This window comes from Bombus vancouverensis, unplaced genomic scaffold (genome assembly GCF_051014615.1).
Source record: "Bombus vancouverensis nearcticus unplaced genomic scaffold, iyBomVanc1_principal scaffold0028, whole genome shotgun sequence".
Taxonomy (NCBI): Eukaryota; Metazoa; Arthropoda; class Insecta; order Hymenoptera; family Apidae; genus Bombus; species Bombus vancouverensis.
In genome coordinates this window covers 1-20,601 of record NW_027468919.1, presented here as the reverse complement: position 1 = coordinate 20,601, position 20,601 = coordinate 1, and the positions used below count along the sequence as shown (strand labels likewise).

The 20,601-nt window shown below is 32.5% G+C and overlaps 1 protein-coding gene and 2 pseudogenes across 10 annotated transcripts; 1 reads left to right on the top strand and 2 right to left on the bottom strand.

The window, feature by feature from the left end:
• The window catches only part of LOC117162209 (very long chain fatty acid elongase 6 pseudogene), an 82,984-nt pseudogene extending 82,387 nt beyond the window's left edge, over positions 1 to 597 (bottom strand).
• An 8,220-nt stretch (positions 598 to 8,817) lies between these two features.
• On the bottom strand, positions 8,818 to 16,851 carry LOC143304245 (survival motor neuron protein-like). 9 transcript variants are annotated; one of them, XR_013060953.1, is made up of 5 exons: positions 16,190 to 16,851; positions 13,867 to 16,112; positions 9,858 to 10,040; positions 9,320 to 9,732; positions 8,818 to 8,932 (listed from the first exon to the last, which is right to left on the bottom strand). XR_013060953.1 is itself a non-coding variant. In XM_076626636.1 (4 exons), the coding sequence occupies exons 2-4, from the start codon at positions 10,252 to 10,254 to the stop codon at positions 9,631 to 9,633; spliced, it is 330 nt and encodes a 109-aa protein (XP_076482751.1). In that variant the 5' UTR covers positions 10,255 to 10,289; positions 10,358 to 10,374; the 3' UTR covers positions 9,385 to 9,630. The 9 variants fall into 9 exon arrangements, 3 of the variants coding, with proteins under 3 accessions (XP_076482751.1, XP_076482752.1, XP_076482750.1); XR_013060954.1 differs by lacking the exons at positions 13,867 to 16,112; positions 16,190 to 16,851 and adding an exon at positions 10,700 to 10,795; XR_013060955.1 differs by lacking the exons at positions 13,867 to 16,112; positions 16,190 to 16,851 and adding an exon at positions 10,687 to 10,736.
• Positions 11,229 to 13,055, top strand: LOC143302404 (adrenodoxin-like protein 2, mitochondrial; annotated as a pseudogene). Its single transcript, XR_013060949.1, has 4 exons — positions 11,229 to 11,538; positions 11,954 to 12,066; positions 12,231 to 12,359; positions 12,725 to 13,055. The product of XR_013060949.1 is annotated as an adrenodoxin-like protein 2, mitochondrial (transcript).
• Positions 16,852 to 20,601: the final 3,750 nt, after the last annotated feature.

The following is a 20,601-nucleotide window of genomic DNA, read 5'->3' as shown; positions in this document are numbered from 1 at the left end:
ATTGTCATCGATTTAAAATCAAAGTATGAAAAGGATACCCTGGAGAGAGTAAAACACAGAATCATTCTAACTAAACATTCAGATCGTACCGACACCTAGGTATCGTCTTACAATTAAGTCTCGGTCTCGAATGGATTAAAATGAAATACATACTTGCAGCTTCAACATCTTCAATATCGAGGAGATTCAAACTTTATAAATAAATGTAAATTGCGATGTAAAACAAAGCGATGTAAAAAGGGAAAAAGGAGGAAAGAAGGAACAGGGAAGCAAAGAGAAGAAACGAATTTTTCATTTTCTCGAAACTGGATCAAGTTTCAATGCGTTAAAAGAGAGCGCAAAGAAGTCGAAATTACTTATTGTAATTAGTAAAACGACCTGAGAGGCAGACAGATACAAGAAAGAAGGAATATTATATTAGCGGCATTTTTGTAGCCATTATATATGGTTTCGATCGCATAATTAATCAGTATCAATTTACCAGTCTTTAACGGAAGGACAAAAAGAAGAGCAGACGGCACACAGACCGCAATCATGATCATTTTCAAGTAGAATCTCAAACTGCCGTACATCTTCGAAAACTTCGTTAGTCGTAAGGGATCAAAGGATGATGTCCGCGCTGCGGAAAATAGATGAGAAGCGGCTATTTCAACAACCACCGTGTAGGTACTGCACTGGCCAGAAGTATCTGCGACAGAAATCAGAATACACTCGTTTTCGCATGGTTGGATCAATTTCGCATGGGACTAACCTGATTGAACCTAACGCGGGATAATTGCTCAACTCACGACTTTAACCAGCCCGCTTGATTCTCTGTAAATGCTTGAAATTGACGCTTGGATTCTTTCCAGATTAACTAGCTTTGCTCCTCCCTCCCTTTATCTATTTTCTTAGATCGACTTAGACTGCCACAACATATTATCTTTCTTCTTTTCTTTTCTTTTCTTTCCTTTTGATCTTTTAAAGCCCTAAATCGCTGACTATTTTGTATACTATATATTTTGTACACTCAATTACTCTGTAAGTCATAAGTACATATGTTTTACAACGTTATTTGTCATATTTCAGTTAAACGCCAGAAAAGCCAGAAATATATTTTCAGCGTGTTTTAACGCGCCCCTGGCAAAGATCTCAAAAACGAGTTGCGGCACAATTTAAAGCGACAAATAGCATCGCGTGTCTCGTTGTGGTAACACACGGTTCGCCAGCTTTTGAAAAGCGCTCTCCGTCTGCTTTTTCCTCTCTTCCCTATCTCTTCGTTTTTCCTTAACAAGCGAAACCATTTTCGCGAGGACGAGAGTACGGAAATGACGTACTGGCAATTTTGTTTTGTGATAATACAAGCAGCTCGGTTTCAGTGAATTAAACTTGGCCCCAAGCTTCTACTTATCTACCTTCCTTTCCTTTATTTTCCCTTCTATATCGGTTTTGCGGTTTTCCACATTTCCATCACAATAAACCATGTTTTTTCTCGATTTTACATGTTAGCCAATGATTCACGGCAAAAGCGTCGACTGTAAAAATATTTGTAGTTGCAATAGCAACAAGTATGTTTTCTCAAATAGAAAATATTGGGAGCGTACACGCTGGCAAAACAATTCATGAATAGCTCGTCCTCTGCTTGTTATTTGTTTCGATACTGTTAGCAAACAAATTCATGAAACATACTGGTATAGCGTAAAATGAACATAAAAGTTTTGCGTACACTTGAGAGCTGAACTTTGGCTGTTATACGTATATTATATATATACGCACACAGTTATGTATATGTATATATATATAGAAAATTCCTTAGAACTTTGAGCTTAATAACATATTAAAATCATTAACATTAAGGAGGTGAACTTTACTTACCAATTACCAAAGTTTCTTCCGCCAAATAATACATAAAAATTGAAAAAGATAATGTAACTAGTTTTAACTTTTTTTTGTGTTATAATTTGAATCACTCGATTTATCCGACTGAGGATGGTCGATCGCAATCTCAATTTATACATATTCTCATCGCATGAAATAGATCACATGAGGGACTTTCAAAAGTCGATGGAATATTAATCGCGATTAATTATTTGTAGGTGCATTCTGTGCGGCTAAAGCAGTCACCTAATGAATTATTGAGTACCAGGAATGTTAGCGGTAAACAGGATTGCGGCTATGAATGATTCTCTAATGTCTATATTAGAGATGAATTTGATAATTTATCCTCATAATATGCAATCCGCTTTTAAGTGGAAATCATAATTAACAATTTCTGTTTGATTAAATATGAAGAGCAGATAAATCGATACGCTTAAATCAATATTAGAATTTCTTAACATTTTTATCAAATATTTTAGCACTGTAAAAGCGTCGTAGTAGAGAAATATTAGGTTGTTCCAAAAGTTTCTTTCGTTTTATAAGAAAGTAATAGATGTACAACATTTTTCGTTTTATATTATTTTATTGAATTACGTGTGATCCACCTTTTTCCAATTTAATGTAAAATAATATAGAATAACATAAAACAAAATATGTTGTGCATCTGTCATTTCTTTATAAAACGAAAGAAACTTGGGACAACCTAATAGGAATTTACTTTTATTATCCATTATAAAAATGGATTGTTAATCCTCTAGGAGATACGAACAATATAATTGCAATTAATAAGGAATAAGCTAGCATAACTTAAACCAGCTTTTGCAGAAAGCTATTAGCTAAAGATGTTTATTAAACAATGACAACATGAATTTTCTTAAGTACCCCATTTGGTACTTAATCTACTTCGTAAGTACTGTGTGTCCTAGCCTTCAAAGGATGCAATTTTAACCAGAATGTTTCACATTACTTACCCGTATTATTTCCTTGTAATATAATTTATATTTACATTATCTACGTTACGTTACATTCTACGCGTTAATGTAATGTGATTTTTATTTCTAATCGAAGTTATTCAAAATTTGTAGTATCTCAATAAAAAATTAACAGCCCGCAAAAACTTCACAGAAGCATTAGTATCTTCGAAACTATTGAATTCAAATGGCTAATATTCCTTAACAATATGCATTCGACGACGTTTATCGAGAGAAGTATGTGGCGTAATAGTTAAACTTTCAATTCATATACATATATCGTTTATGAAAAAGTAGTCATTCTGCTTTTGTGATCTGTGACACACTATAAATTCTCATAAGCTAACTAACGCCTAATCTTCTGTAACGTATTAATATAATATAGGTATGTATATCTCGACTTTGAGCAACCAATTGGTGCTAAATAAGCTTTAGTACATACTTCTTACACGTAACAAAAGACCAGTTAACATCTCTGCTCTTAAAAGAAAAACGAAAGGAGCTCTGAAAAGCTGCAGAGTTCAGGTCGAATAACACCAGCTCAGATAAATGACCCTCTAACTTACCTTTGTCCTCATCGACGTCAGTGATTTTAAAGCTAGTTATAAAGTGCACTTCTCAGCCAGCGTCCACGGCAGTCAATATTATTTAACGGGTCTTAACGCGATGTAAAAAGGGAAAAAGGAGGAAAGAAGGAACAGGGAAGCAAAGAGAAGAAACGAATTTTTCATTTTCTCGAAACTGGATCAAGTTTCAGGCTGCTCGCCAAAGAGTCTGTAGCTAACGAGACAAGATTAGACAAACCACGCTTTAAAATTCCCACAGAACTATAATAATCCTCGAAATCAATACGATTCGTCGATCCATCGCCTGATTAAAAAATGAGATAGGATGAAGCTCACTAGTCGGCCTTTGAACTTTCAATAGCGCTTACGGCTCGTATACTCTAGTTTGAATGCTACAATGTAAGCCAAGTCAGCTGTAACTAGCGTTCGCGTGATTGTCGCTATCTATTATTCACGCGTTACACGTTCACCAGACAAACGCGTCTACCGGTTGACATTGTTTTCTGTCCTGAGTTTCAAAGCAATTATGTTGCTTCGTGTAATCAAATCTCGCCAAACTAACGATAAGTTCTTGTTTGATCTTACACAGTTATTAAAACTATACAAGTTAAACCAATCTAGCCTAAACAAGTAATGTCGTTATATATTCTTTTTTAAATCTATATATTGTTTAATAAATCGTGTTTAGGATATAGTAGCTGACAAAAATATTCGGACAAATATATTTGTAGAAACATTTTAAGAGTGTATTATGCATAGTGGCACTATTTAATACTGTACTGTGACTATCATGGTCGTGTTGGTATTATTCGAAACTAATCTGAAAATCTGTATGGAATTTGTAAGATATTTAGTCCGAGTACTGTGCATTACTGATATGTACACAACCGAGACGAGATAACGAAGGTACTGCTCTCCATCGTTCATCGCTACGCGTTGCTAATAGCAACGTATAATGCATATATATCTCGCAAAGACCATAAAAGTACCCAATGGAACCACGTTTAATATTTGATAATAATGTCCCATTACAGTTTCGTCATTTTCAATTAATTAAACACGACCCTCTCTTTAAAAATTAGAAGATAAAATACGTAATACAAATCTACTCGAAATCTTTTAAACCTTACGGACGACCTTACGGACCTTACTTATGGTCTTTAAAAGCAGCAGGGATTAGCAGAATATTAACTGCGAATTTTTCTTGGACCGCAGCATGCAATATGAAATATGGTTATTAAAATGTACACTGAAAATTTCCATTATCCATAAGATACTCGTGCTTGTAGGACCTTGAAAATGAATTCTTAACCCAAATAGTCGACCGCGATACTCGAGAAATTTTGTGAAGCTGACGTCAATACCAATATGTACCGTCGTTGTGCTATTATTTCGTGATAAGCCGTATTGATTGCACTTCCATTTCACGGAATTAATTTTTCCACACAAAAAGTGATAACGATAATCGAAAAAAGAAAAATATACTACCACTTTTCGTATCAGCATACACAAGCGCACTCGATTTTACACGAGTATACAATTTGCAAATTCGACGGAACGATCGGATTTAATTATTTTTTCGATATTTCAGGCATCAAGTTTTATTTACACATCGAACGTTGAAATACGGCGAAATACAAAATGTACAAACCACTCTGGACATTAATTAACTTTAAACGTTATTGATTAATTAAAGAAACCAACCATTGTGTTGATTTTTACATTTTGAAAAATTGTTATCCACTTTTGCTTTGTTTAAAAATTGAAAAAAATACTTTTATTGTAAGTCACGAGTATCTCTTTTATTTATTTAAACTTTAGATCAAATATTACAATTTATAAATATATCATTTATTTAGATATACTTGTAATATCTGTTTTATAAGTTTGTACTACCATTTATCTATTTATCTATTTTATTTGCACATAATCTTTATAGACTGATTTTGTAAAGAATAAAAAATCGTGATTCTATTTAAAAACGATCGTGTCAGACTCAAGTGATAAGCGATATATATTTCAGCGATATATATATATATATATTCAGATTTCACCATCACATAAACGGTGCTATTGGAAACGTTTCACAATAGACGTCTTATAAGCGCCTGCGATGTCCGTCATATGTAAAGCTATACCACTGAATCACGGCCGCCATTTAGTGATTAAGGTCGATCACTTAGAGTTGTTAATCCGACATAATGGCGAGCAATACATCGAAGACATTATTGGAAACACAGTTACAGTTTAATTTCATTGAGCTTATTTGCAAATAAATGTGTACAATATATTTTAGAGGTTTTAAATATTATTGCTGACTAAACTTCGCGTCTGCGCATCATCTTTCTTTAACTTTTTTTGCATTTTCTTATCGACGCATGAAGACGAAATGCGTAAATTTTATTATTTATTTAAACATTACTATATTGTGCTCAAAGTAGCGGAATATCGTTCTATTATCAATATATGAAGAACTAAAAGAATTAAAAAAGAATTAAAAAAAATATGTAGTTCAATCAATACTTCGTGTATTTTTCTATCTCCACAAGACAATATCCGGACCAGTTACGCTTACAGTGTCAACAAAGATTTGTCCAGCCATACGGAATAAGTCGTACTCAGTAGTTTAAAAGTATTAACCGCACGAATTCCAGAAACACTTTTGAAGTAACTTTCGAACCAATAAATCCCCGAACTAAGAACTGTCATATTTCGTCTCTATTTATCGAATATTGTGAGAAAATGCAAAAAAAAGAAGTTAAATAGAAAAAGTACTTGGAAACTTAAAAGAAAAAATCTCGAAAAATCTCTTAATACTTTTTACTGTCGTCTTGAGACGCACCATATGTTAAGCTTCTTCGTAGTTACAACTTTTACCGCAGATGTAACGAACTGACAAATGCTTCGAATGGCGCGCGCGCGTCAACGCCTACACTTAAATTTTAAATAAATGTTTTTAAATAAATGTTTAAAATAATACATTAAATGTATTAACTTTCTTGCGCAATTTCATTTAATTTCTTACGATATGGAGGGTTTAATTACGTTTAAGATATCTATTTGAATCTTTTAAATTCGAAGTTTTTTAAAAAATTACCTTAAACTTTATAAAATTAAATCGTTTTTCCACTTTGTTGTATCATAAAATAGTTGCTTAAATTCAAACCTTACCGTCGTCTTGAAATATTCTATATTTTCCTCGTCTTAAAAAATCTCCCTACAGAAAGAATAAAGAAGAATAAAATCCCATACGTTAAATTTCACGTGATTGATGGAATACATAACGATAGCGAGAACTAACTAGCGACAACAAGCAACCATTAGCAAGGACAACTGGCGACTATAACTGTCGTCTCTATGATGTATGGCGACTAAGGAGAACAGCCAGCAACTACGGATGACATGTAACAACCAACTGCCCCACTTCTAAAAGGCAACTAACTTGCAAACCCTTTGATGGTTTCTGTAGCGTGATATACCCCTTGAACGTGGTTAAAGAATGTGGTCGCCGCTGGACGGCGGTTTGACAGCAGAGCGATCTCGCCAATTCAAAGCTTGACATTACAAACTACCGAGAATCATTAGGCTCGTTATCGAGCATCTAGCTTTCAGAAGGTGCTTTATCATATGATATGACTTCACGATATTTTTATAGCAAGAAGAATGGCCAACCTCTAACAAAACAAATTTTTACTAAGTGCTGCATGTGAGCTGCAGGCCGGCCTACTAGGGAAATTTGACGAATGAATAAACTAAAATATATACGAATATATTCGTTATATCATAAAATGCCCGCATTATGTTCTCTAACACCATAGAGGAAACTAAATTTATATATTAAAAAATTGGAATACCTGTTATAAGAGAGTTAATTAAATTCTAACCTATCGATGACTCCATAAAAACCTTTATTTCCTAAAAATGTATATCTTCCAAATTCTCCTTAGAAAGTCTCATAGAGAAAATATGAAACCTGAAAAGTACATCACGCTGATGCCTCGATCAACCCTCGTGTTTCGCAGTCCATGTGTCCGAGCGATGAATTCCCTCCAAACAAGGAAAAACCAAGGGGAGGTCTTCTTCGAAGGACATGAGAGGGTAAGGGAAGCAACGGGAACGATGATCACGCGATATACTGGCGGCGTACGTATAGAACGGCTGTTGCGAGAGAGTTCGCAAGAAACAAGAAGAAAAAAGGAATCGTAGGCCGACGCGACTATACGCTGTCGACGGACAAACAGCGACTGAGCCTAACTGAAACGAACTCTGTCGCAGTATGAGCACAGGCTACGTTCGCGGGTCGATCGAACACGTTCTGCGCCTTTCCTCGGCACCAGCGTCAAAACCACCCTCGACGAGCGCAATGCACTGGTGCACCTGCAATATTAACCATTGGTCTTTCCTTTTTCGCGCGATATTATATCAGCACCTATGATACCATTTCAAAGACTGCAATCAAAACATTAAATACCGCATTAAAGCCATACAATAATTCGCAATATTCATTCGTAAACGTTATTGTATATGTGCTTAATTAATCGTTATTATGTTTCGAATGATTTACTACCTCATATTCCATAAGCAGATATATGGTTCATTTTCATCTCAAGTACGATATAATTTGTAACAAATATTTATAATTCACAATGTAAAATATTTATAATTCATTGGAAATATTATTCTATCACGGTATAGTGGTCAAATTTCACATAAATCACAAACATATGGTAGTCAAAAGCTATACTCACGACATGACAAATCATGATGATGTCATGAAAAATGGCGTCCGTCCATATATATTCAAACGCAACGAACAAGTTCGAACTTTTCGAGAATAAACGATTTGTTCGATAACATCTGTCGCGAACTTCTCTTCCTTTAACGATAACAATTGACAACTAAAGCTCGAGAGGCTCGTAAGGATGAACAGCGACGAGTATCTAGAAGCTATGTACTCACCTGGGCAAAGAGACTCCAACACCAAGGACGTTGGAAGTTTCGAGAAGCGAAGATGGAAACTGAAGTAGCACGTCAGGTCAACTCTGGCAAAAACTGCTAAAGAAAGAAAAATCCAACTAATTTGTTTCCAACAATAAAATGAAATTAATTTGTTTCACAAATTATTAACTGGATATTATTCAAAAATTATTCAAAATTTGCTTCCGCTTAAACTTATTCCAAATTACTTATTAATATTAGAAGTATTCAGCATTCCATTAGAATTTTTAAATTGTACTTACTTGGCCATTAATTGTGGTGGTAAAGGAGGTGCAGGTGGCATTATATCAGTCATCGAATTGAAAGATGGTCCCGGTATGAAGTGATGTTTATACGCATTTGCTTCTTCAGAGTCACAATCCATTTTTTCTACATTATATTTTTTCGAATTTACATTTGTAGAAAAATTAGTCTCACAAGTCGCATCGTTCTCTTCATTGAATTTCTCTTCCAAAGCTTTCTTTTGTTGTGCTATTTGACTTTGCAAACCTTCTGATTCTAAAAGAGAACTCAACTCGACTTTCTCTGTATTACCATAGCCTAAACACAGAGTAAAAGAAATTTTTGTCATTTAATAGAATGACTGAGTGCCATTCAGTTACTGTCCTTACAGGCAATGTATTAGAATTTCCCGTGCATAAATGTATATGTATAAACGTTTGCCTTGATATATGTAGTAATAATCACTCGTCTAATGAGGAGAATTATATTCCAAGCAGCTAATAATGAACAATAAGTAACATGCACGTTTATGGTTCATGACCCTATATCCCACGGGTCTCCCCATAGACATTGACAGGTACTCCTGCCCAGTTAAGGACCTGCTGAATGACACTGTGATAGACTATGCGAAAGCCTTTACTTCATATATATATGTATTTTTAGTACATTTCTTAATTGACATAACCATCATGCTAAAGGTATTACCTACAAATTTTACAACACACGTGCTGTTGAGGTTATTCGGTGTGTAAACAGAGAAAACACGTGGATAAATTGTAAGGTAGAAAATATATTTAAATAGAAGTGTAATAAGTAAAAATACAATTTGAGCTGGTCCAGATCCGCACGCTAGCTGTGTTACCTAATAACTGAAAAACCCCGAAGCCAACGTCGCCTGTCTACTGTTTATGGCCTGACTTCGTCGCAGTCTTTTGTCTACACGCTGTCGATGGCTTCAGTGCTTGAGAAAACTAAAAAAGACCAGATGTAGAGTTTTCTTAGAAGTGGTAACCACTTCAACACGTGCCATTGTTTTCGTAAATTTTTGATATTATAGCTTCATAAATTTCTCCATCCTCTGAGTATATTGCACGATAAGGTGCTCCTATGATCCATTTCTATAGAGAAAAGATGTGTATACAAATAAATATAAGTAAATAGCAAAATAAAATAATTTGCTTCTTAATCAATATATTTAATAATATTCTGTATCAAATTTGTAATATTATATCAAAATCACAACCTTGTGTAATTTACTTGCGTGTTTAGGCTGCTTAAGATTTTGTAGGTTTTCTTTCGGTTGAGAATTTCCAACATCCATTCCCATTCGCTTGATAACTTCTTCTTTTGCTAAATTTATTGCTTTATCATATGCTTCTATTAATGCACTATCATCCCAAACATTATCATTGGCTGTGTCTGTATCCTTTTGAGATAGCAAATTATACGTTATTAATATTGATACAAGTATTTTATTATCAAACTATTGCAAATTATCATATATGTCATTTTTCAAAAATTGACTAAAAGGTAGTGGATACTGTTAATTACTATTATGCTAAGATCTTGTACTAAAATAATGTTAAAACCATTACGTTTCCATTTCCTCGTATAAAAAGAACATTCATATCATCTGCCATTTTAAAATAACATCATTTAAATATTGAATTTGCTTCTCAAATATTAATTTGTCTCATTTCTTTAATTCTAACACATTGTAAACAATGATGACATTATACCAACTATAATACTAAAAATCTATTCCCCATTCATTCGAAAGATTATTTTTTGAAGCAAGGTTAACATTGAATGTTCCCAAACTTCAATAACTGTATTTTACTTTCTTTACAATATCTAACGATATATTAGAATACTATAAAAAAATATTGTATGCACAAAAAACTGTTTATAGCGAAATAGCAAAAGAATTAATCACATATTATAACTAAAACGAGATTGTTAAGTAGATTATATTATACTGCATATGCGTTAGTGTTTCAGCTGGTAAATATAGTTTTTATATCTGAAGATAAATAAGATTTAATTCTATAAAATTGCATAATGAATTATACATCTATCTATTACTATTCGTATTTCCCCTTAGTTGTATGTTGTCAATAGCATCAATCACGAACATATAAATAAATATAGAAGAAACCGTTCGGAAATGGAAAGGGAAAAATGAACATGGAAGACAAGAAAGTTTTCTTCAGGTTTAGCGTATGCGTGATACGCTTTGAATGTCTCAGATAAAGATAAAGATATTCTGCTCATTTCTATTTGTTCCGCAGAACGAGAAATTTGTTGTCTTTCATATTGGTTTTTACGATTCAATTTTTAGGCAGTTTTCCCTAGCGAGTGTCAGTCCCTGTTTGATATAACCAGACCGTAATTTATACAGATATGTATTATAGATATATATTTGTAAAACTGAAATCAGATGAAATAAATGTTGCCTGAGGTTTTAAACGTTTAATAAAAACAATATTTCATTTGGAAAAAATGTAAGATATGTAAAATTACACATTGATCATTTTGCTGGTCTTGTATCATTAAACGTGTGGCCCGAAGAGCACGTGTCCGGTAGAGATGCGTCACTTGTGTTAGGAATCGTTTTATAACCTATCACAGTAAAGGAACGTCCCAGTATAGCAGCCGAAGAATGCCGTGAAAGTTTTTGTACAAAGTACAATTGATCTACAATTGATATTTTCCGCAATACTTATCTGGTGTTCGGTCAGGGTGTCCCATACTCATGATATTTATGACAGTGGAATGGCGTTAGTAAATCAATTACAAAAATTTTCGAGATCAATTCTCGGTATTGCATCAAATTATTCAAAATATACAAGCAACACAACGTTGCCCTTTTTGCAGGCAACAAGAGGAATATCGACCACGCAACCACTTTCAGAAAAACAAGAGTAAGTGATACAAATTTTCTTGTGCTTTCCTTCTTTTTTTAATAGAATTTCAGTACTTACCTTCCAATATAAAATTGGTGTCAAAATAATAATGCTAATAATAATGTCTAAGAAATTTTTCTCTTTGTAGGAGTATAACATCTAGAAAAATAACATAGTATTAATAGAATAGTATTAATAAGAACAACATTGACAGTGAACAACTAAAAATATAACACTGTTATAAATATATGATATACGAATTTTATTTATGTATTATTAAGACAAGTATATCTTATTTTTAAATTATTTCTATTATCATAAGTGATACATATAATTAAGGTATAATTAAGAGAAGATTAATTGAAGAAACACAAAAAATAAAGAAAATAATTATATTGAGATAATTTTTATCTTTCATAAATATTATTTTCAGAGTAAATATAACGTTTGTTAAAGCAAGTGGAGAGAGAATCACAGCAAAAGGGAAAGTTGGAGATACTATATTAGACATAGTAGTAAATAATGAAATTGATTTAGATGGATATGGTATGTTTTAAAGAAGCATAATTTACTTAATTTAAAATAAATAATTTTGAGGTAGAAAATATTTGAAAATTTTCATTTTTATCAAGTTTAATATTCTTATTATTTTTAACTTTTGATACTTTATTATATAAGTATGTTGTAATCTTAAAATATAATTGATATAGGTGCTTGTGAAGGAACATTAACTTGTAGTGCCATTTAATATTTTCGAAAGAAGTTTATGATGCACTTCCTGACAAACCAACAAATGAAGAATTAGACATGTTGGATTTAGCATATGAATTAACAGATACGTTAGTTCATAATAATCAGTATCAAATCATTCACATTATTAATTCTATTACCTTTTAATATTTTATAAAGTGAATTTTTCTATTTAAATTTATGTAAAAACAGGTTAGTATTGGGTATTTCGAAATCTGCATCTCAATGTAGAATTTCAAATCGCTATCTCTGAATACTACGAAACTGAAATTATAATAAATTTTCATAGTTTTTTATTTATGACCCTATAATCATTACAAATATGTTGGAATTAGCATATTTACAATGTTGATTTTCAAATGGATAAATAGAAATCTTATTGTGTATTAGTATTAATTTGTATAGCAATAAATATATTTATTGACATATTCAGTTATATAATATTTAATTTCAGGTCACGGCTAGGCTGTCAAATAGTAATGTCTAAGGAACTAGATGGAATTGAGGTAAGAGTTCCATCAACAATTAATGATGCAAGAGCATAACTGAAATTATCTATAGGTTTTTGAAAATTTGTATACAATGTTATACATCTCTTGTTAAAAAACCCTTGTTATAATTATTAAAATATTGGTATTAAAAAAATATAATAAAGAATCTTGTGTTTAAATGTGAAGCTTATATATATACATATGTTATAGTATAATTGCAATTTTGATATTTGTACATTGCCATTGTAAAAAGCCTATCCAATTATGAAGAAAATATATCTTTTATTTTTAATATACAGGGTGTCAATTTTAAAACGTTCATCTAAATTATTTTCGTTACTATTAAAGATAAGAAGAAATTACTAAGGAAGACTTAAATGGTTTTAAGATGTGTATTTGGTTATGATAAAAAAAACTCTTGTGGAATAAATTTTGCAACTTCTGAAAGATTAGATAAAAGCTTAGAACCTAAAAAATAATTTGAAATTAATTTCGTTTAGATATACTGTTTGATTTCTTAGCTATGGGCAAGTTTAAAAGATCATCAAACTCATGGTCAACAAAACAACAGAAATGTACATGCAATGCTTTTTCGTTTCACAACAAGTTATCTGACACTATCATCATTTTCGTGGCACATGCAACATTATCGATTCAGTATAGTAATGTTTTGGATTAAAACAAATGTCTCGACATTGGAGCAAAATATTTCAACCTTTAAGGACTAAAATTAAAACTTATGAGTTTGTTTATAATTTTAATAGATTTTATTAATATTGTGTTTACTGGTTTATTAATTACAAGAAAGTTTGTAAAAGACTGAAGTTTTACGTAAAAAGTACAAATATTCTTTCAACAAAATTAGTCAAATCACATCATTATTTATACATATTGTATATAAATAAAATATGCGGATATATTACTTTACCCTAGAATTAAAATTCAATAATATTGAAGAATCTTATTTATTCAGATTTTGTACATTATCGCTTCTAACCTCGGATAATAGAACAACAAATTAAATATTTTTAAACAAAAAAACTTTGTTCCTTTGTTTGATTTCCCTTGCTCGCGTTTCTTAACTACTTAGATATAAAATACTTACGTTTTCGAAAATTCATACTTCACAAGCTACTAAACGCTTTATCTGTTCAAAATAATTTATTGTTTTCTTAACTAGGTACATACCAAATACATCTATTAAGTTGGTATTTCTCATAATTACCAGTACATAAAGCTAAAACACTTTTGTACTATGCTTGTTATACATGGATCTAACAAATAATTTAACTTGTGTATTGTCGTTTGTATATTTTGTTACGTGTAAAATATTCTATTTCTACACTACTTACAAATTCGATAAAGTGTACATTACACATCGTGAAATTTACATATTTTCACTTGGTTACCCTGCCCAATTCGAATATAATTCAGAACGTATGTGCTATATTTATATATTCTGCATTTGTTTTGTATATTATGTACACTGATCTGATCTTTGTAAACGCGAGTTTTACGATATTAATGAGAAATTTGCCAATTTAATGGAAGTTGTTAATTTTTTCTGGCACGTTTCACGTTAGCAGACATGTTTCTTAAGTTACAGTCGAAAAGTGTTTTTATGTAAAAGAATAGGAATGATCAAGTTATTTTAAGATGACAAGATATTTCACGTCTTCTATTTAAATATAGCGTTAAATTTTAATTCCGTCAATTCGTATATACTCATACATCGAATTTCCTTTTCTCATGTCATTTCTTTTCTTTCATTTCACATTTAATTACAAAGATAAAGTGTAAGTACGTTCCTCATAAAATTAATATCAAATGTCGCAAAATATACAAAAGTAAACTAAGAAGAGGGGTACATATTATTACACAAACTGTCGTTCATATTGCATATGTACATATGCAGTATAAAAACAATACTTTTTAGTTTTTAATCTCTTGTTTAAATAATCCTAATATCTAAATTTGTATCGGTCATTGATTCGATATAACTGCGTTTATTGGAAGTAATTAAGCTATAGTCTGCGCACAAGAGAAGAAGGAACAAACACGTATAGTATACACGCTTAAATAACAAAATTAAGTCAGTTTACGTTCAATGTGAACTTGATCAAAGTTCCAGTCTCGAATTATAGAGTTTCTTACTATCAGTTTACAAAATTCGATATTACGATTATGTACCGTATTTGAAAAACATAAAATGCTTTGTTCAATTTTAAATAAAACTAATATTTACCAAAGCGAATACGAAAAAAATGTTATCATCAAACTCAATTTTCAATTATCAAACTTAATCCAGCACAAATACAAATGTTATTCGTGCTTTTTTACTTTTACTACTTTTCAACTCTCTATAGTTCGAGATTTGAGTTCCGCTAACTTTCTTTCTACTGCGCATGCGCAACAGGAAAACTTGAATTACACGTAATAGTCAAAAATTCGAAAATCTTATTCTTTCGTGGCAGCGAAAGTAACCTAGGACTAGAGGTTCCATAACATTAATAATAATAAGGCAATAATATTAATATTAATAATAATGTAATCGAGTACTACTAACAATATTAATAATAATAATAATAGTATGGTAATGGCAAGATACACGCGGGTATAAATTAATCATTCCTTTCGTAATATCTACGACGTCTTCGGGATATTCTTTAGAAATTACTTTATTTCTGGTCAATATTCATTAACGAGCAACTTTTCTCTCTGTTTCTTATCACGATTTTTTTCACTTCATCACAATTGTACAGTTAGAAATTATTCAAAACATTGTTAAAATGTCCATGAAATATATGCAATTGCCGTATTGAATAAGCGAGTAATGAAGTTGCTGTTTCACTGAATAAAAGTGAAATCTCCAATGCGTGTGCTCAAGTATATAAGTTAAAAAAAGATTGGTACATCAATGCCTATTATTCTTAATCAATATTTATCATTTAACAATTAGGGCCGAATTTTTACAAACCAACTCTAAACCACGACCCAATTTACAAATAAAAAGATCGATGTGTAAATTAACTATCAACTATTAATCTCCAATCCTATGTGAAGATATAATGTTCGGACCAAATTTCTAAACTAACGTGGACAATTCATGCGGACTATTGGTGGTTGCTGCGCTACTTAGATCCAATGTGGCAGCCGGAAGACCAGGACTGACGCTGCCAGTTGCTTCCCGTGGCAAATGCTGCGATCTATTTAGCTTATTTCCAGGACTAGTTGTTGTTGCTGTTGTAGCTGGGGCTGGTTCTGGTGCTGTTGCAGCTGCTGCTGACGCTGCAGCTGTACCGCCGCTTCGCACTGTTCGCGCGCTAACGCCTTCACGGCATTCGTCTTCTCCTACGAAATAAGAATGATAGGTTAGGTTGTAGTCAGGGGCCATAACAAATTAAAAAAGTTATAATATAAGAATTTACATTTTAGTTGAAATGATTCTAGTTACGAATAAGTATTAAAGATGATTCAAATCTTTTTCGTTACCGATAAACATGGTGAAAACTCTTTTGGATTACTTTCAGCCATTGTCAATCTTATTGTCAATACTACATGCTTGAAGTAGAAGGAGGGGTACAGAGAAAAAGACTTTTTCTCAGCAAATATAATCGTTACTCAATTATTTTGTTCAACAGTTTTACAAATCTCCCAAAAATAAACGAGAATACGAAAATACACTGAATATCGTATGTATGGTTATTTATAAAATCCCCTTGAAATAGTTGCGATCGCGGATCACATAAACAAACGAACTTGTCATTCTACAGAGTATCTTTTTCGGTGAAATTATGCAAACGTAAATGTAACTTCGGTAGAACTGCTCGAGAACTTGTAAGCTTATATCACTCTGACCCAACCAGTCCACTCTAAAGTGTATAATTTATAAAAGGGGATTATATTAATACGCGGAGGATGTGGTAGGTGGTAAGTTTTGCATATGAATGTTTGTTGATACAACGAATGGTTAAATGGAGGTTTTCATGAATGTGATAAGGACTAGATCGAATGTTTTAACACTTATAACTAGAATGCGTATTTTTATACAAGTTTGTAGTTTTACAAACATAATCAAAGAAATAAAATTTTAATCGAGATTTGTTTTCTTATATACGTATATTTTAGCGCATTTTATGCATTTTGCACCATTTGCGTACTTTTCAATTTCGCACGAACGTATAAAGATCAGCAATATAATTATAACGCTTCTTAAAAATGTGAAAAATCCTGGTTTCCTAAAAGCTTGCAATTGATTTCAGAAAAATTTTTATGAACTCTACCAGATAAATTATGGTAACTCTGAAAAACAAAATTTCACGATAAAATGATTTCCGGGTAAAATACACATAAAAGATGATTTAGACGTGTTTGAACGTGTTCGTTTTCTTTTTTAATAGCGATATGTTCTTACCCTCTGCCACACGAAGACGTTATGGACCATTGCGCATCCACAAAACACGATGCCAAGGCCTATGAAAACCGACGTAACGATTGCCGGTGTGACACCAATTACCTCTCAGAGAAAAGACATCGACTCCCGACTGTCGGACGCCAACGCCGCGACGCATCTTAGTCCCCATCAGAGATAAGGCCCCAACCCCGACTTTCGGACTCCTTGGAATCCACACCAAACTCCCCAACATCCCCAAGCCAGGGTGTATATAAGCCGAGACTTCACCCAGCCCGGGGAGTTCTCGTTCTAGTTGCTGTTCTTGTACAACACTCCTTTCTCTGTTCAACGTTATTCTACTGTAAGTGCCAAAGTCATAATAAAGTTCGATAAAAGAGAATAGTTGGGCTACGACTCAGCTTTCTTTTCTCTCGCAACCCAAGTATCCATTTTACGTGACACCGGCGTCGAATGAAACTGGATGAATGTATACAATATCATACCTGAAAGCATTGTTAGAGGATCATTATAACACGTATGCCATAACAAGCGGGACAAAGAATCAGCGCAAATACATATTCTCAATACATATAATTCTCGAAGCGTAAACTATATACATATGCTTTTCATTGAAATTTTCAATACTAGTCGCAAATTATTTTTCAATTAATTTATTATTTAAGTCTTTATATATCAATTCTCGACGAATAAATTACTTAAATTATAGAGAATCTATCTTCAGACAATAGAGAATTCAATATTTTTGGTCGTTAAGTAATTTACAAATTTCTAAAACGATTACGTTCGAAGTTTTGGACAGTATTTGAAGTTTCTAACATGACATTAAAAAAAATAAATAAATTTTATGATATAATTAAAAAAACATTGTAGTCTATCATAATTTCTATTCCGTCAAATTTATTAAAACGCAGTTTTCTTCTGAACAGAGTCAAAATGTCCGTCTTGAATCGAGTTCAACAGCTTAACGATCGATCGAGCGAATGATAGCTGTGTAAACTAGCATGACACAACGTAAACTTTAGATTAGATCTCGATCCATCCACCAGCCGTATTCATGCATGACATGAATATTCTGTTTCCGCTCTTTATAAATTAATCTGTTAAAACTTCCCTAAAAGACGATCATTTTTTATTTTTCTAAGAAAAATAATGACTATTCGGCGTTAAAATTAACTTTATTTCCATTGGATTTCTAAACTGATTTCATACACTCAGAGATAGTTCACAGTATCTTTTAGATTCATGCCTGAATTCAAGAAAAATTAAACGTATAACTTATGTACTAGTATCTTTCAAAAGGTTAAAGTTGACAGAATTGAAGGAATTGGTTCTTACCAGTTAGAAAGACGGGAATGTTAATGAAAAACCCTCCGACAGCACATATCCGGCTGATGGATGATTTTTGCAGGTACTTGTTACTCCTGAAACAGACAAAATTTGAAGTGAATGTCAGTTTCACGATTCTATGATAATTGAGCGAAATATAAAGGAACCAGTTTTTTGTTTAACAGCCAAGAATCTTTCAAAAATTCTACTGTAATTGATACTTCAAATATATTTAGTCAGACAAAGGATAATCATAATCGCAACGTTAATCTTAACTTTAATTCAAGGATCAAACAGTATCATTATACATATAAAAGTAAACATAAAGTCTATCCACATTATTGTTATTATTATTATTATTATTATTATATGTTATTCTATAATTGATTTTTATTTCTTTATTATCAATATTATTCTATTTTCTATAATGATTCAATTATAGATCTTATTTTTTGTCAATCATATTTCACTGAAAAGATCACTTTGAAAATAATCTAATAGTAAAAAATGAAAAATAATCTTTTTCTACCTTGTCTTCATTTTTTACAAACTCTGTCCACCGCCGTAAACCTATTAAATGCATGAAACGACAAAGCAAAGCTGCTTCACATAATTCCCCGCTCACGCAGTGTCGATCAGCTCACGACCGCAAACGATACTGCTAATTTCCAGCGACCACGAACGATTTCACCGTAATTGCCGGTGTGAAATTTACCAATACGTGCTCGAATTGGACAATAATGGATAGAGCGCTCTTGCACACACTAATCTACCAACAAATAATATTGACTCAATTGAACAACAGCGCATAGATTAACGGACAAACCGCATGTTCCAAACAGATTTACAATCACGGCAGAAAATACATGCCGCTATAGATGTTTCCTGGTCAAGATTAATTTCCATGCGTTAAGAACATTGTAACCGGAATCTAGGAAGAACTAGCACTTCCTGGAATAATACTATTGTGTCCTCGATGAATGTCTCTCCGCAATGCCCTCGAGTGAGTTGTTTTTGTCTTTGGTCGTACGACGTCCGGGATGAGAATTCGGGGAACGGTTTTGCGCTGCTTTAATACTCGCACAATCATCCATCCATGGGACTGCATCTTTTTAGGAGGACCAGTGATTAATCTTTTCCCACTCATTTTCATCTCTAATTTCTCATGAGGCTAAGATTCCTGCATCTTTTATCATAATAATTTATTAACACTATTAATAAATTGAGACAATTTTACACGTCGTATTTTGCGTTATAAGATGACTTGTAATTTGTAAAATTTACCTGTAAAATTCCTTTGTTTGTTTTACCGAAGCAATAGTTGGCATTTCTATACGACAATAAGAATTTGTTAATACTAATAATTTGTAAGGTTATCATGTTATCATTCTTCTAATGGATAGTATATTATTGAAACTTTTTTAATATTGAAACGCGATATTTTTTTGGAGAAGAAGTGCATAGTAGTAAAGAGTTGAATTTTACGGACGTAAAAAGTGGACATAACATTTTCTGTACATGGAGTCGCCTGGCCTAAACATTTTATGATTTCCGGGCAAAATACAGACGAATCCAGCGCTGATTTTAAAGCAGCTTCATCCAAATAAGCCACAATAAGAAATTCCCACGAAACAGTTGCGTTCATCCCCTTTCGAGGTCGCCGACCTCTTTGAATGCGTTTCAAGAGCGTCGTACCAATGAAACTTCGAGTTCTAAACTAATTTCTCAGCCGTTTGCGTTAAATTTAACCTTCCGCGTTAGTGTATTTCGGACGAGCTCCTATTTTACGCTTTCGTCGACTTCACCAACGTAACACGCAGCATCCGCAAGTAAAACTGTCTCTTAAATTTGATGTGACACCGATACACGACGAGAAGAATTACAATGCCATTTTTATTCCACTTCGTTAATTTTTCGTCGTAAGGTTTAGCTGTAAATAGGATTAAAAAAATTTAGATTAACGAGGAATTTAAAATTGATCTGTTAAATCAACAATTTCCATTAGTTGTCAATAGATTTTATAAGCCTCAGATTACTGAGAAATTATACACATTGCAAAATATTTACCATTGGTTACCCACGCTACACGTAAATTTGATC